The sequence below is a fragment of the Phyllopteryx taeniolatus genome, chromosome 20 (assembly GCF_024500385.1).
Source record: "Phyllopteryx taeniolatus isolate TA_2022b chromosome 20, UOR_Ptae_1.2, whole genome shotgun sequence".
Classification (NCBI taxonomy): domain Eukaryota; kingdom Metazoa; phylum Chordata; class Actinopteri; order Syngnathiformes; family Syngnathidae; genus Phyllopteryx; species Phyllopteryx taeniolatus.
This window is the reverse complement of record NC_084521.1, coordinates 6,381,974-6,397,658: the sequence shown is the minus strand read 5'-3', so window position 1 is coordinate 6,397,658 and position 15,685 is coordinate 6,381,974. Positions and strand designations below refer to the sequence as shown.

General features: G+C 40.1%; 1 protein-coding gene across 1 annotated transcript in view; it reads left to right on the top strand.

Moving 5' to 3' along the window:
* ptprn2 (protein tyrosine phosphatase receptor type N2) overlaps positions 1-15,252 on the top strand; it is a 120,071-nt gene extending 104,819 nt beyond the window's left edge. The window contains exons 17-22 of the mRNA XM_061758492.1: positions 93-212; positions 1,199-1,365; positions 3,350-3,403; positions 6,649-6,713; positions 9,569-9,642; positions 12,676-15,252. Of these exons, the coding sequence (XP_061614476.1) occupies positions 93-212; positions 1,199-1,365; positions 3,350-3,403; positions 6,649-6,713; positions 9,569-9,642; positions 12,676-12,747 (552 nt within the window). The 3' untranslated portion in view covers positions 12,748-15,252. The remainder of the gene's footprint in view (positions 1-92; positions 213-1,198; positions 1,366-3,349; positions 3,404-6,648; positions 6,714-9,568; positions 9,643-12,675) is intronic.
* Positions 15,253-15,685: the final 433 nt, after the last annotated feature.

The window sequence follows — 15,685 nt, the reverse complement described above, 5'->3', positions numbered from 1 at the left end:
GATTGAGAAATCCAATTCATCCTCATACGCCGTAATGCGGAATATTCCGCCACGTGTCAGCCTCGAACGACTGCGTCTCCTGTGGTGCGCAGATGGTGTGGGAGAGCGGCTGCGTGGTGGTCGTCATGCTCACGCCCGTCTCGGAGAACGGCGTCAAGCAGTGTCACCATTACTGGCCGGACGAGGGATCTGACGTCTACCACTTCTACGAGGTACGGCGTTTCGGGAAACTGAATGTGCTTTGCAATATCACAAGTGTTCAATTTAAGTTTATCACACTCTTCAACACAATATATTCTAGGTATTATATTTTGAGAAGTGTATTTGTTCTTGTGTGGGAAAGCCAGCCGTAGGCAATAATTTTAAACCACGTACCCCCTTCAACATGGCCGCCCACACCCGAAAACACGTTTTTTATATGCATTATTTAAGGATGGGCATTTTCTCGATTGTCAACGGATGCCTTTTACTCAACTGTTTTAGAAGCACACCCCCTCCCCTCCACACAAGGAAATTGCCAAAAGAAAGCAATTTTTAACCAATGAAGGCGTCACGTTTTGTCACGCAAACCTGCAAATTCAACTAAAAGATATCATGGTGGGTGATGAAACCTGACCTGTGCGCACTCCGCAGTTTGGGAATCTCTACTCTAATTGATCACTTTTAATTCCGTTAACCACAATTTGTAAAATCAGTGCTCTAATCGATCACCCCCACCCGAACCCCATCGAGGGTGCTCGCCGCACCCCGAGGTGGTGCGCCTACCACACCTTGGCAATCTCCATTCTACTCTAATCACTTTTAGGCTTGTGAACCACAGTCTGGAAATCTCTACGCTCATCGTTCACTTTTAATCCCGCAGGCCCTCTAGAGTGCACCGTCGTACCCCCGTGGGTGTGCGCACACCGCAGTTAGAGAATCTCCATTCTCATCGATCACAATTAATATCACACACCCCCTGGAGTGCACTCACCGCACCCCACAGTTTGGGAATCTGCTGTAATCAATCACAATCTTGCCCACCCCCTGGAGTGCGCTGACTGTACCCCCATGGGGTGCGCGTGCGCCACAGTTTGGCAAGCTCTGCTCTAATCGATCCCTTTTAAGCTCACGACACGCCCTCAGGGCCGCACCGCCGCTCGTGATTTAGTAACGGATGGAGTTAAACGTGTCACCGTGTGTGGTGGTGTGCATCCAGGTGAACCTGGTGTCCGAGCACATCTGGTGCGAGGACTTCCTGGTCCGGAGCTTCTACCTGAAGAACCTGCACACCAACGAGACGCGCACCGTCACGCAGTTCCACTTCCTCTCCTGGATGGACCGCGGCGTCCCCAACACGGCGCGCACCCTCTTGGACTTCCGCAGGTACAGTAGAGCGACGGGACCCGACCCCACGGCCGACTTGATGAGCTCGTTCACCTCCCCTCTCTCCCTTTTTCCCCGTTTGGTGGATCTAACAAGGTTTCTGGACTTATCCCCTCCCTCCCCCACCTCCTTCCCTTCCCCTCACCTCCCTCCAGCACATGATGCAGCAAATTAACAGCCCCGCACTGCCTGGCTTGGCTTGGGAAGAAAACACCTCATTCAAAGAGCCAATTAAACGAGAGCCGCCTGACTAAAAAGAGGGAGAGAGGGGTTTGAGGGGTGGCGGGGGGTTGTTAGCGACAGGATACCCTCGCCCGCTTCTTCCTTGAGCTCCTCAGGGAAACCACAGAGGGACAACAAATGAGAATAGATGCATCTGATTTGTGGATGGAATTCAGTCCCCCCGTGCTTGTTAATGCAAAGTGAGGGGATGGCGTCCTCTTTGGTGCTTTTTCCCTTCCAATTAGCGCGTATGGATTGAAGTGCAGCTTTGTCGGCTATTTTTGGGTGTACAGGGTGTTGAGGTTCAACAAACATTTTCCCTTTTTTGGGGGGGCGGCGGGGGGTTGGTTTTTGAGGTTTCGGCCATATTTTGCGGTTGCCAGTGTCATTTTTGTGATGTTGCAGCTAGTAATATGAGCCCAGTTGCATAGTCACAAAAGTGATCATTGGAAACTGTGTCTCCTCAGCCAGGCCTGTGCACAACCTGACTCTCTCTCTCTCTCTTTCGCTCTCTCTCTCTCCCTCACTTCCCTCTCTCCTTCCCCCGCCCCCCACTCCTTTCTTTCTCGACACTCTCCCTTTTGCATGGGAAGTTCGGCCATCTTTGTGCCGCACCCTTTGACAGGGACTTAACATGTATGACGTTATCCCCTTCCGCCCAAACATGGAAACTGTATAGATGCTGCCCCCTGTTTTTAATATTCAGTACTTTGCAATATGGAATAGCTGGGCTAGGCTCCATCTCACCCTCAATATTAATTGAGGAAAAGTGCTGTAGAAAATGAATGGATAGGAAGGAATACACTTTATAAGCTTTAACTGTAGTGTGTATGTAACCAGATCAATTTGGCTCTCTTTTTATGTATTCATCCATCCATCCATCCATCCATTTTCCAAAACCGCATAGGAAAATGCTTTTGAGAAGACTTCATTTCTATATTAAAAATATTTTGTTCTTGTTTCTTGTGCATCATTTTAATTGGGGTTTTCGTTCGCCGTAAACTATAAATGTCATAATTCGAAAAGATAGTCATTCAATATTTCACGGCTGACTGAACAGATACAGTAGTTTACTTCCAAAATGTCCAAAATGTTCTACATGATAATGAGATGATAAAACAATAAATTAAAGGTGAATTAGTTAGTTTAATCAATGATTCGGTCCTAAACTTATTAACTATGATTATTTTATTATCCTTGTGAAATATTTCACAGTTTGTATTAAATATATATAATAAATGAGTTTCACTGTTTTGATTTAATTACTGAATTAAAGTAAGTTTTCGACAATACTGAAGATATAAGTAGGATAAGTAAGATATAAAATTGAACATACAGGTAAAGTTTTATCAAACAGATACACTAGCGTACTTCCCAAACTTGCAAAATGCTCCGAATGGTATTAAGTCAATAAAAAAAATAAGGAAGAAATAAAAAAGACGGTCCGGCCTTTACCGCACCTGTCGATGCGAGGCGCTCGTAATTGGCCGCCGTTAATGTGTGGGCGGCGGGCAAAAGCGCAACATGGCGTCCGTCGCGTGTCACAACTACTCGTTCTGAAATGATGCTCAATTCATTTAAGTGCCACCACTCCAGTTCAAGCGATTGTTTGGCGGGCGAGGGTGCGCGTGGCTAGCTTGAGTATTCCGGCCGGGCGCACCGTATGAGTCGCGTTTAACTGGCAGCATTCATCTTTGTTTTCCCAACATGATCCTGACTACAATAACGTGGTTTGTTTTTTGTTTGTCTTCTTTTATTCCAGAAAGGTTAACAAGTGCTACCGGGGTCGATCTTGCCCGATTATTGTTCACTGCAGGCAAGTATTCCAAAAGGATGATTATGGAGATGATGATTAGGATGATGATGATGATGGTGATTGGATCTCTGCTTCCCTAACGCAGATGCACATGTTTTGCGATGTAACGGCAGTCAGGTACAATACTAATAATAATAGTTAAAGATATCTCTAAAGAGTCCAGTGCTAAATGTGCCCTCGCAAATCCTTTTTTATGGCAAATCCTACAAATAATCAAACTTGACACCATGCTACGACCACTTGTAGATGTCAAACTCATTTTTGTTGTGGGCTTCATTGTAGTTACGATTTCCCTCAGAGGGCCGTTGACTGTAAAACCATATAAATATTTCACCCCCTCATCATCATCATCGTAAAATACATATACACAACAAATTGATTGATAACTACTTTTGAAATCAGAAGTCATGGACAATATTTTGTTCAACTATTGTTCAAGTAACAGTGAAAAAAACAGTTTGGTAACAAAAAATGTTGCAATATCGTAACCTAATTTATTACATGTGACAATTTGAAATTTGGGAACAGATTTCAGCAAGTTTCGTGGAAGTTGACACACATTATTTGTTTTCGCGGGCCGCATAAAATGATGTGGCGGTCCTGATCCGGCCCCCAGGCCTAGAGTTTGATACCTTTGGTGTACAGATCTGGCTGATTTTAAACCAAAATGGCCGACTTTTGGGATTTCCGGCATGAGACTTTTTTGTGCGTCCTGTTACGATAGACACATCCACCAAATTTCATATCGATGGGTGAAACTGGTATCTGGTGCTGATTTCTTTGGGTGGGGGGGTAACAGCAAGTTTTCATGGTAAATCCTTGCTTTCCTATACAGAAAAATCCATTTGAGGGGCTCAAATTTGGCTCTTAAAAGTCCATTTGAAATTCTTGTTCAAAATGGTGAAAAATTGTGAGCGCACTGAAATTAAAAGAATCCGCACTAAAGCGCTTCAAGGGGCTTTTTTTCATGACAGGTAGTTTTGTAAATGTATTGATCGAGAAATCAAATTATATTTATTTGACCGAGAAAAAAAACATTCTGTGGTTGAGTGTTTCTGGCTAAAATTTCAGCTTTCAGTTTGAATTTCCTCATTACTGCTCAAAAACATCGAGAGCTCACCGAAATTGAAAGAGTGTGCGTTAAAGCACTTTATGATGTTCGTTAGATTTTCCACAAATTATTTTTTTTTAGCATGATTCTTTTTGTCAACCTGTCCAATCAGTTATTTACAGTTTTGTATGTGTGAAAAGGAATTGTTAAAAATTGTTTTAAGTGGCTCAAATTTGGCTGTTAAATTCAAATTGAAATTCCTGAACAAATCGAGAGCTCATTAAAATGGAAAGAGTCCACATTAAAGCCATACATTTGTTAAGCACCGTACAGACTGCTGCTATGAACGACTTTGATTTGCTGTGGGTTTTTGTTTTGTTTTTTGTTTTGTTTTTCAGGGGGATGTTGACGGGGGTGGGGGGTGCAAGGCTTAAAAAGTTGTCGAAAGGCTGCTTTATGCTAAACCCCCAATATCCCGCCTGAGCACTTTGAACAGACGCACCCTGTGAAGTCATGCGTGCGGAGTGCGCCGAGCGCGGATTCATGAAGCCGCCGTGCGCCTCTCCTGGCCCGTTGGCCTCCGCCTTTACCGGAGAGATGTGCACGCCTTGTTTGCAATTAACGTGCAGCGCCGGCGGGCACAAAGCGAGGCTTTTCAACACACTATCTCTGGAGTAATGGAGAGAGAGAGAGAGAGAGAAAAGGAAGGCCCTCAAAAAACAAATAAAAAGCTGTTCTTCAAACCGCCCCTGGTCTCTCAACCTCCGATGTGCATGCTCTTAAAAGCCTTTGTCCTCTGGTGGACTCTCAGAAGCAAGGTCCCCACCCCTCCACCAACACAACACCCCCCCCCCCCCCCCCCTCGACACACCCTCAGACCACACATAAGCCAATCACAAACATTGCATCATCCAATATTCACGTTTCAAGCTTCATTTTATCCGCAGTGTGTGTGTCTCCCTTAATTACCCCGAAAACTTTGGGATATTACGAGAATAGACTCATAATATGGAGGGGGGGGGGGGGGGTTGCAATTTTACAAGAATAAAGTGTACACATTTTTTTCAAGAATAAATTCTTAATGTTATAAGAGAAAAGTCCAACATTTGCGAGATCACGTCGTACTTGAAATGTGATTTTCTGAAAATATAGTAATGATATTGCAAGGGGAAAAAAAGTAATTCACCAGAATACATTTATGATACAACTGGATAAAAGCAGTTTTTCGAGAATGTAACATAATGCCGAATAAATATGTGATTTTATGAGAATAAATACATATGAGAAAAAGTCTAAATAGTGCAAGAAAAAGTCCACTTTTTATGACAATTTTTTTTAATGATGACAAAAAAATTGAAAACAGTCATAATATTGCAAGGGTAAAATACAATTCACTAGAATAAATGTATACTGGAAAAAAGTTATAAAGTTTTTTTATTTTACAAGAGTAAATTCCTAATATGCGTAAAAAGCTGAAATTTCCTAAGAAAACGTTTACATTTTATCCGAATGCTTTTTTATAATGAAAATGTTTTTCTGAAAATAGTTGCAACTTTTTTATTTAAACAATAGTTTTTAGTTAGTAGTTTGTTTGTCATAATATTGCAAGAAAAAAAACTGTCCATCATGAGAATAAATTTGTAATGAAAAAACTATTCAAGAATAAACTCAGAATAAATAAAATCCAAATTGTGTCATTTTCACAAGAGTAAATTTGTAATATCCTGTGAAAAAAAATTTTTGTTTTTGTTTTTTTTTGTTTTTTTTTTTATGAAGTCTTAACAATGTGAGGAAAAAAAACATTCGTTCACAAGAATACATTTTGGGAAAAAAAGTGGTTATTTCCAAGAATTTTTATTTATTTATAAACTGAGCATTTATGAGAAAAAAAAATAATATTGTCATAATATTTTCTAACAAGAATAAATGAATAAGTGAAAGTTTTCACAGAAGCAATTTGTATTTGTGTAAAAAGAAAAATGTGTAGAGTGCTGTGTGTGCTGAGAATAAATTTGCAATATAACATGCAAGAAAATGTGATTTTATGAGAATAAAATCATAATGTAATGACAATAAACGTGGGCTTTTATGAGAACAAAGTCATATTATATTGTCCAAATATTTCTTTTTCTCTACCGCCTCTGAGCAGCCTCTTAATGATCTCCGTCTGTCCCCGTTGTCTGTCCGACTGCAGTGATGGCGCTGGCAGGAGTGGGACCTACATTCTGATTGACATGGTCCTCAATAGGATGGCGAAAGGTAAACACTTGGCTTTTTCCATTCCCTCTGCTTGTGTTGCTCTCCTTTTCCACAGAGGGTCTCGGTGAAGCCTTGGGGGCACAGCGTGGAGGGAGTTGAGGGAACAAAAGCCCCCCGCACAAATGACAAATAGAAAAAAAAAGAAGCTATATGATCATTAGTAATTTAGTAGTCATTTATGCTGCTGTCACGCTGTATCGACCTGCATCACAATTGCCACATGAATTTAGATGGCACATGCATGGCAATGAAACGGAATCCATTTACAGTCTGAACACCACTGACATGAATGTTTTATAGAAGCAATGTGTTCATCTGATTTTTTCTTTTTTTTTTTTCTTTATCGTTCTGCTGCTGCGCTGTCTCAGAATGAACACTCCCTATTCGCAGGGGACGAGGACCGAGCCCTGTCGCAAATAGTCAAAAATCCACAAATAATTTATGCGCCCCCCCCAAAAAATGTTTGTAGTTGCATATAGATGCCACATGATGGCGGAAAAACACTTTAAACAGAAAGGATCATAAAGCATCAACACCATGCTTCTATCATGTACACAGTCGTGAACCCATGTGACATAGGCAAAATTACGTATTCAGTAGTTAAATTATTCCACAAAAGCAAACCACCTTCACATGAGGCTCATCAATATTATATAGAAGCAATGTGTTCGTTACATTTTTTTCCCCCCATTTTTCTGCTGCTGTGTTATTCTCTTACAGGGAACCCCATAGGGAACAAGCCCTGCCACAAATAGCGAAAATCTATCCAAATAATTGACGCCTCCCCCCCCCCCAAAAAGGGTTTGTCATTGCACATAAATGCCACAAGGTGGCAGAAAAGCACTTCAAGCAGAGAGAATCATAACACATGAACACCATGCTTCTAGCATGTACACAATCATGACCCCATGTTACATAAACGACTCTTCATGGGTGTAGCAATAAACAACTTGAAGCCTTTTTTTTTTTTAAATCGTCCAAGCGACGGCTGACATCCCGAAAAACCCCTAAGTCAGATCAGTTCTAAGTTGAGGGAGCACTGTGTGCATAAATGTTTTTCGAATAGCCTTGAATCTTTCTGTCTGGATTTGGCTTTGGGTTTATCGTTCCATGTCCGTAAATAAGTGCTTGATGTGTTGAAAAATGGGTTCAAAAATGATTTTGCGTCCACTGTGGATGTGCGTCAGCCAGTAAAAGGCAGTCAGCCTGTGTCAATTAGAAGAGCTCCTCTGTAGCTGAGCCCACCCTCTGACCTTTAACCTCTCAACTTTGCCCTTTGCCCAACTCAAAATGGCCGCTCGTTAGAAGAGGTTTCGGCTGGCGCTGGTTCTTGTGTGACAAATGTCCCTGTTGTCCGCGGCGATGAAAGCGACTCGGCGCGTTCTTTTTAACCTTTTGTTAACTGGGCTGCGACCCCCCCTAAGCCCCCCCTGCTCCCGCCGTGTTTAAAATGGACATAATCTGGCCCGCTAAAGCTTTTCACTCGCTTCTCCTCTACTCTGGATTCCAGCCCTTGTCAGACATGAAAGTCTTCTTGGGTCCACTCAAGTACTTTTTCGAGTTGAGCTGCATTAAATCCCCCTTTTTTTGTTTTTATTTTACTTTGTACTTTAGTCTCATGTTCGCAAACACACATTGTCTGCGTTAACATCTAAATAATGAAATTTACTTTTAAAAAGTATACATTTTGTGAGAGTAAAAAGTTAGAATTTTATGAGAATACATTTGTAATTTTATGACAATTAAGTCGTAATAATGAGAATAAACTTCTATTATCATGAAAATATTAATATAATTCTATGGGAAGTCATCATTTTGAGACAAAAGAGCATTTTCTTAGATAATAAATTTGTAATTTTTCGAGAAAAAAAAATGTTTACGTTAAAAAATAACCTATAATTTGATGAGGAAAAGGTTGTAAATTTGAGGAAAAAAATCCTAACTTTATGAAAAATCGTAATCCTACTTGAATTCATTGAATTTAAGAATTCATTTTTACAAGAATAAGGATGCAATTTACGAGGAAAAAAAAGTTGTAATTTTATAAGAATGTCGTCATTTTACAGTACTGCAATAAATTTGTAATTTTATGAAAAACAATAAAGGGAAATGCCATTAATCAAATCCAGCCCACCCCACCCAAAAAAAATGTGTAATGTGTTTTAAACAATGTCTTGAAATAATTAACTGGAATGTAAAGATTTAGTTTTTATTACACTTTTCGGCCATTGTACTGCTCTTTCTGGTGTACGCCCGTTGACCACCTGGGGGCAGTATAATACTAACATACAGATATACATTGAAACAGAGGAGTCATCACAACTCCTCAGCAGTGGTCTTAGCACTTCTACACAGAGGATAAAGAATATAGTGAGTACTGTTATATTATCCGTCTCCATGTGTTGCTTCACCGTTTGTGTTGGCTTAAAGGCTTACAACACCGCGCGACATTGACGCTAGATTTGTTAGCCCATCGATCCGGAAACACTCCTAAGTCAGGTTACTCTTATCTCAAGGGCGTCCCTGTGTAGTGAGGGCACAAGATGTACTCGCGGGGGGACGTCATTTTTACGAGAATGAAGCCTTCCAAAAGAAATGTCGAACTGCGGCGAGACTCGTCATCAGACGGGCCGAGTTGTGCAGTTTTCCTTTCACATAACCTCCTCTCGCATACTCGATCAAGACGCGCAAGTCGGTGGGCCGCCGTCCAAGGCTTTGCGGGGATGAATGTAAAATGTTCAATTGGCCTTCCAACGGGAGCGCCGGCCGCGTAGAAAAAGACAAGATTGACAGATGTGAGCTGGATTAGCCCGATGGCTTTGAACTGCCTCCAATGTTGTGTGTGTGCGTTGCAGGTGCCAAAGAGATTGATATTGCCGCTAGCCTGGAGCACTTGAGAGACCAGAGAGCCGGCATGGTCCACACAAAGGTAAGACCCCCACCCCCGCCGCCTTTCAGCTAGCGGGCTGACTAGATCAAAAGAAAAGCCGTCGCTATTGTTTATCTCCTTCACGATGAATAAAGTTTGAATGGTGGCGTTTGATTGGTTGCCAGCAACAGTCTTTTTTAGTATTATTTGTACCAAAAAAAGTCTTAATTTTCTTTAAAAACTCTACAACTAAGTCCCGGTTTCACAAGAAAAAAAACAAATAATCTTAATTTTACAAGCTACAAATTGTAATTTTACAACAATAAAAAGTGTAAATTGACGATTATAGTCGTGATGAGGAAGAACTATTGATTTTATGAGAATAAAGTTGCAATCGTACGAGCAGAAGGTCATATTATCCATTTTTTGGGGAGTAGCCCTTCAATCAATTTATTTCATCGAAGTAAATAAACAGACCAATCGAAAAAAAGAACAAACAGTCCATAGCTGTGTGCATGCACACTGCAGTCTGTTGTGTTGTTTCCTGTTGACGAACTGGCAGTGGAACTGTCAAATATTCTCACATTTTCCCCGATTGTGCAAACACTATCGCGAGTGTTACAAGCTCACTGCGCCGCTGCTGCTGGGCAGAGATTGCTGGCGTCAACGTTCCTTTGGACATGCATCCCCGAAGCCACTTGCACTTACAACGTGTCATTTGGGCAGCACGTTTATCATGAGTGAACCCGCGGAAAAAAAAAGTTTCAAGAACCCATTCCCAAAAAGACACAGCAAGTCAGGTATTTTGGTTTGAAGTGTCCATTTCAGGATCGTTTTGGCCATTTGCAGGGGTCCTTGAAAGAAAACGCAGCCCCATAAGCCAGTTTCACTTTGCGACATGAAATTTGGTCGGCATGTTCATCATGAGTAGGCACACAAAAAAGTCTCAAGAAGCCATTCCCGACAGTACACACAAAGTCTTCCATTGTGCTTTGAAGGGTCATTTTGACCATCTCCAGGGGTCCTTCAAGAAAATTCAGCCCCTGAAGCCAGTTTCACTGAGCAATATGAAATTTGGTAAGCATGTTTATCATGAGTTGGCACAGAAAAAAGCTTCTAGAAACCATACCCGTAAAGACACAGGAAGTCTGCCATTTTGGGTTAAGCAGCCATTTCAGGGTAAATTGGGCCATTTCGAGGGTGCTTCAAAGGCGAACTATTCCTTGAGATTTTGTCCAATTGCTACCAAATTGGTTCACCGTATACTGGACAGATGGGGGGGGGGGGGTTGCAAAACTGTGAGCCCCTCCCAACAGAGCTTAGAAGCCCATAAAAGCCGCATAGAAATGGATGGATACATTTTTCTAACATCACACAACGCAAAAAATAGAAAAAGTTGGTCGGCTCCTGCGTATCGATCGAGTCTCCCTTCAGGCCTCGCCGTGTGTTGACACATCGAAAGGCCTCCGTACTCCTACGCTCCTCCTTTTTTTTCTTTTTTTTGCCCCTGAGCCTAGGGAGAGGAGTGTAAAAACGGCAGCAGCATCTCTGTGGGGGCAAACATCAATCACGCTGTTGCTTTCCTCTGGAGGGGAAAAAGCAGCAAGGCACAAACAAATGTGAAGCAGGCTCACCTCCACAGGTCCATGAAAGCAACACACACGTTTTCCTCAGCAGCAGTTTGCTATTCCCCCCAAAGAAAAACAAAACACAAACAATGATTATATTATTATTTTATTATATTACATAGAACAGTCATACAACATATCCATCCATCCATCTTCTGTACCGCTTTAGCCTCACAAGGGCGTGCTGGAGCCTATCCCAGCTATCTTTGGGCGAGAGGCGGAGTACACCCTGAACTGGTCGCCAGCCAATCGCAGGGCACATAGAAACAAACAACCATTTACGCACACATTCACACTTAAGGGCGATTTAGAGTCCTCAATCGACCTACCACGCATGTTTTTGGGATGTGGGAAGAAACCGGAGTGCCCGGAGAAAACCCACGCAGGCACGGCGAGAACATGCCAACTCCACACAGGCGGGGCCGGGATTTGAACCCCGGTCCCCAGAACTGTGAGGCAGATGTGATAACCAGTCGCCCACCGTGCCGCCCCTTACAACATATAACAGTTATTATATTGCATCTGACAGTCATTATGACTTGACAGTAGTACATGATACGTAAATACGATCTGTGCCAAAATGGTCCCTCTGTGGTCTCATCTCGAGCCTCTAATTTGATTCGCAGGAAACTGCAGCGCCGGAGAAAAACGACCAATCAGAGACATAAGGCGTGACTGATGAGATTTGAATGACTTTTTGCGGCCACATTCGTAGCAGGCACAAACCAATGACCTCGCGATGACCTGGCGTTACCTTGTTACCCCAGAAAATCTCCTTTTTGTTACGATAGTTGATGTTACCATCACATCAACTGTGTTATAGTAACAGTTTTTATTTTTGGGGGAATGTACAATCTGGTCAGCGTCATCGTTAATCATCCTTGGTTCACGTCCTCAAGTTTTCAATCAATCAATAAAGATCTCAACCGCGGTTGACTTTACCGCTCTCTATTTACGTTTTTTTAATGTCGTGTCATCATCTGCGGATGTTGAAAAAAAGTAACAGGCCTATTTTGGCAAAGTGAGCAATAGAAAGTACAGCTATGTGCTTTCAAAAGTAGAATGTCATGTCGTTAGAAAAATAAATACGTAAGTACAGCAGATTCCCGCATGTTCACGTTTCGCCGTTCGCAAATTCACCTATTTGCATGGGAAAAAAACGGGGGATACGTTTAAAAAAAACTGCGAAAAGGTGAATTCACAAATGCTGAAATGTGAATATGCGGGGGGCGGGGGGGTCCGCTGTATTTGTATTGCAGTACACTATTTGTACTTGTCTTTCATTGACAGTATTGACAATTTTTCTGTACTTCAGTACATTTCAGTCTGCAGTTGTTTTACTGCAGTTGAGTTAACGCAGGATTTCTACTTTGACCTGACTCTGTAGCTGTACTGCTACTTAAGTACAGCATGTACTGTAAGTACTTTTGTCCATCAAACGTTTCTGCCTTTTCTGGTCCCGCAGGAGCAGTTTGAGTTCGCGTTGACGGCCGTGGCCGAGGAGGTGAACGCCATCCTCAAAGCGATGCCTCAGTGAAGGCGCGCACCTCCTCTTCATCGTCATCTTCATCCTCTTCTTCTTCTTCTTCTTCTTCTTCTTCTCTATATATACGCGGCGCTAGCCCTCTTCTGAATGTGGTGCCGAGATCGTAGCTGGAAGCACAGTGGCCAAAGGTTGCGTTCAGGTACCACCAGCTGGTACGGGATCTGAGCTGATAGGATTCCCCGATTAGGTCTGAAATGACAAGTCCGTCATCGTCCAATGAAAAGCATGTCAATTTGGGGATTTTTTATTTTTTTTTATTATTATTTTTTGGGGGGGCAAATTTTTATTCCAAAACACCAATCTATTAATATGAGAAAATAGTTTTTATGTGAGAGTAAAAATGCATGAAACAAACCAAAATAATATCATAAAATTGTGACTTTTTTTGGGTCTTATAATTTTGCAGCTATTTTTGCGTATTCTTTTTATTTCTTTTTTATATAATTTATTTTAAAATATATATATATATATTTTACTAGAATAAAAATGAGCTTTTTTTCTTGAGAATTAAGTTATAATATTGTGAGAGGAACGTGTAAGTTTACAATATAATGGAAGAATTTTTATTTTTTTCTTGCAATCGTACAATTTCATTCTTGTTTATTTTTCTCTCTTCTCTTTATTTCATTTGACTTTTTACAAAAAAAAAAAAAAATTCGAGAATAAATTATGAGACTTAAGTAATATTACGGCAAAATAAATATTGAAAAAAGTTCTAATTTTACAAGAATAAAGTCATACAATTTTTTTCCTCAAGAAAAAAAATAATTGTTTTACAATAACTACGTCATAATATTAAGAAGAATGTCAAAATATTACAATAAAATGTAATATCGCAAGCATTACGTCGTCCTGTTATTATTGTAATAACGCCACTTCATTTTCACATTATTTCAAGAAATACATGCTTTTCATTGGACAGCGGCACAGACGTACTTGAAGGCACCGTTCTCGTGCCACTGGCCAGCTGTGACGTCATGTTGAGTGAAGAATTACAAAGATGTAAAAAAAAATAATAAAAAGCATATAAACTACTTTGACTATGTGCAGTTGACTCTATGGATTTTAATATTGAGCAAATGATGCAAATGACGTTGGACTAAGACACTATCATTGTAACTGCAGAAAACAATAGAGAAAGTCATAATCATGAGAACGATGTAGAAGTACGAGTGTGTCATTTAATACTATTTTAGGAGAATAAGATTAAAAAAATGTTTTTACAAGAATAGTAAAATAGAATAGCAAAAATGATGTCCTAATATTACAAGAAAAGGTGGCAATTATTATGAGAATACACTCAATCACGAGAGCAAGTCATAATATTACGAGAATCACTTCGTAATTCCAGCTATAAAGTTAACGTTTTCAAGAATGAAGAATGACCGGTTGCTAGAAAACATAAAGTAACATGATGAGAAAACCAGAATAGAAGTCATAATTCCAAGAATAAAGTCAACATTAACCAGAATTAAAACCTAATCTTACAAAACAAACTAAAATTCACGAGAATAAAGTATTGGAAGTATTTTATAGTCATAAAAGTCAGCCGTCAGTAATAAAGAAGTTATAATATCAAAAAAATTAATGGTGTGAGGAAAAAAAATGCAATTTTACGAGAATAGTCATAATTCCATAAATAAGGATGATGTCATAATATTCTGAGGGGGGAAAAAAAGAAATGTTTACAAGAATAATGTCATCATGTCACAAGAGAGAGAAATCGTGTCATTTTACGAGAATAAACACTCAATACTGCGAGAAAAATACTTGGAATTTTCCGAGAATAAAGTCATAAATTTACAAGAAAAAATTGTGTCGTTTTACGAGAATAGTCGTAATTCCGAGAATAAAGCCACGGTTTACGAATGAAGTTCTAATTCTAAGTAAGGACGTCAATGTTTTACAAAAATCGTCATGATTTCACAAACGAAGGCAAGATTTACGGATATTGTTTGGTAATATTACTAGTCTAATTGTATTCTAACATTACATTAAGACTGCGCAAACATTTGTGACTATTCTCGAGAAATAGACAGTCTCCGACTGTTACGTTAAAACAATTCTCATATCGCTGCTTTATTCCGCGAACTCCAACCTTTCCCTGTCACCTTTACATAACCATTATTCTTGTTTTTAACTGCGGCCCTGTTATTACTTGCTCCGAATTAACCTTACACGTAAATATTGCCGTGCTAAAAACTCCAATGATAACGCTACACTATCGTTCATTGACACCACATGACTGCTAATAATTACAATAAATAACAATAACTAGAAGTAGTGTCTTGTCCTCTTACTATTGCTAGTAAGTGTTCCATCTATTTAGCGACAATGTGTGCTAGCATCGTGGTTGCTGTATTCATGTATCACGGAAACATTGTGATATGTTGTGCAACATGACAATAGTATGATTTGGCTCTGTAAGAACAATGCTGTTTATTTTGTGTCCACGCGGTAACATTTATATTGATAATAAAGATAAATGAAAACTAACCTGTCTTGTCTTTTTGCCAATCACACACATTGTGAGAATAGGTCGTAATATTACGACCTATTAGCGTTAGCGTTTTTACGTGCACAGTGTGAGCACCTAGCATAATGTTCACAAGAAGAATCAAATAAAATCAAGAATAAAGTCATTATATTTTGAATGGGAAAAGTATTTTTTTCTGCATCAAGTTGTAATACTATTAGTAAAAAAAGTTAAGGTTTTTGTTTTTCAATTTGTTTTTATGGCGCATAACCATATCAATTGTCACCTTAGACGTTACATTGAAAGCCAGTAACTCAAAAATATTTTATTTCAAAAAAGTTATATTACGAGAAAAAGTTTGTAGGTCGCAAGCAATTCCTTTGTAATAACATAGTCGTAAGCTGTATTTTATTTTTAGACAAAAAGTCATGATATTATAAGAAGAGTGTAATT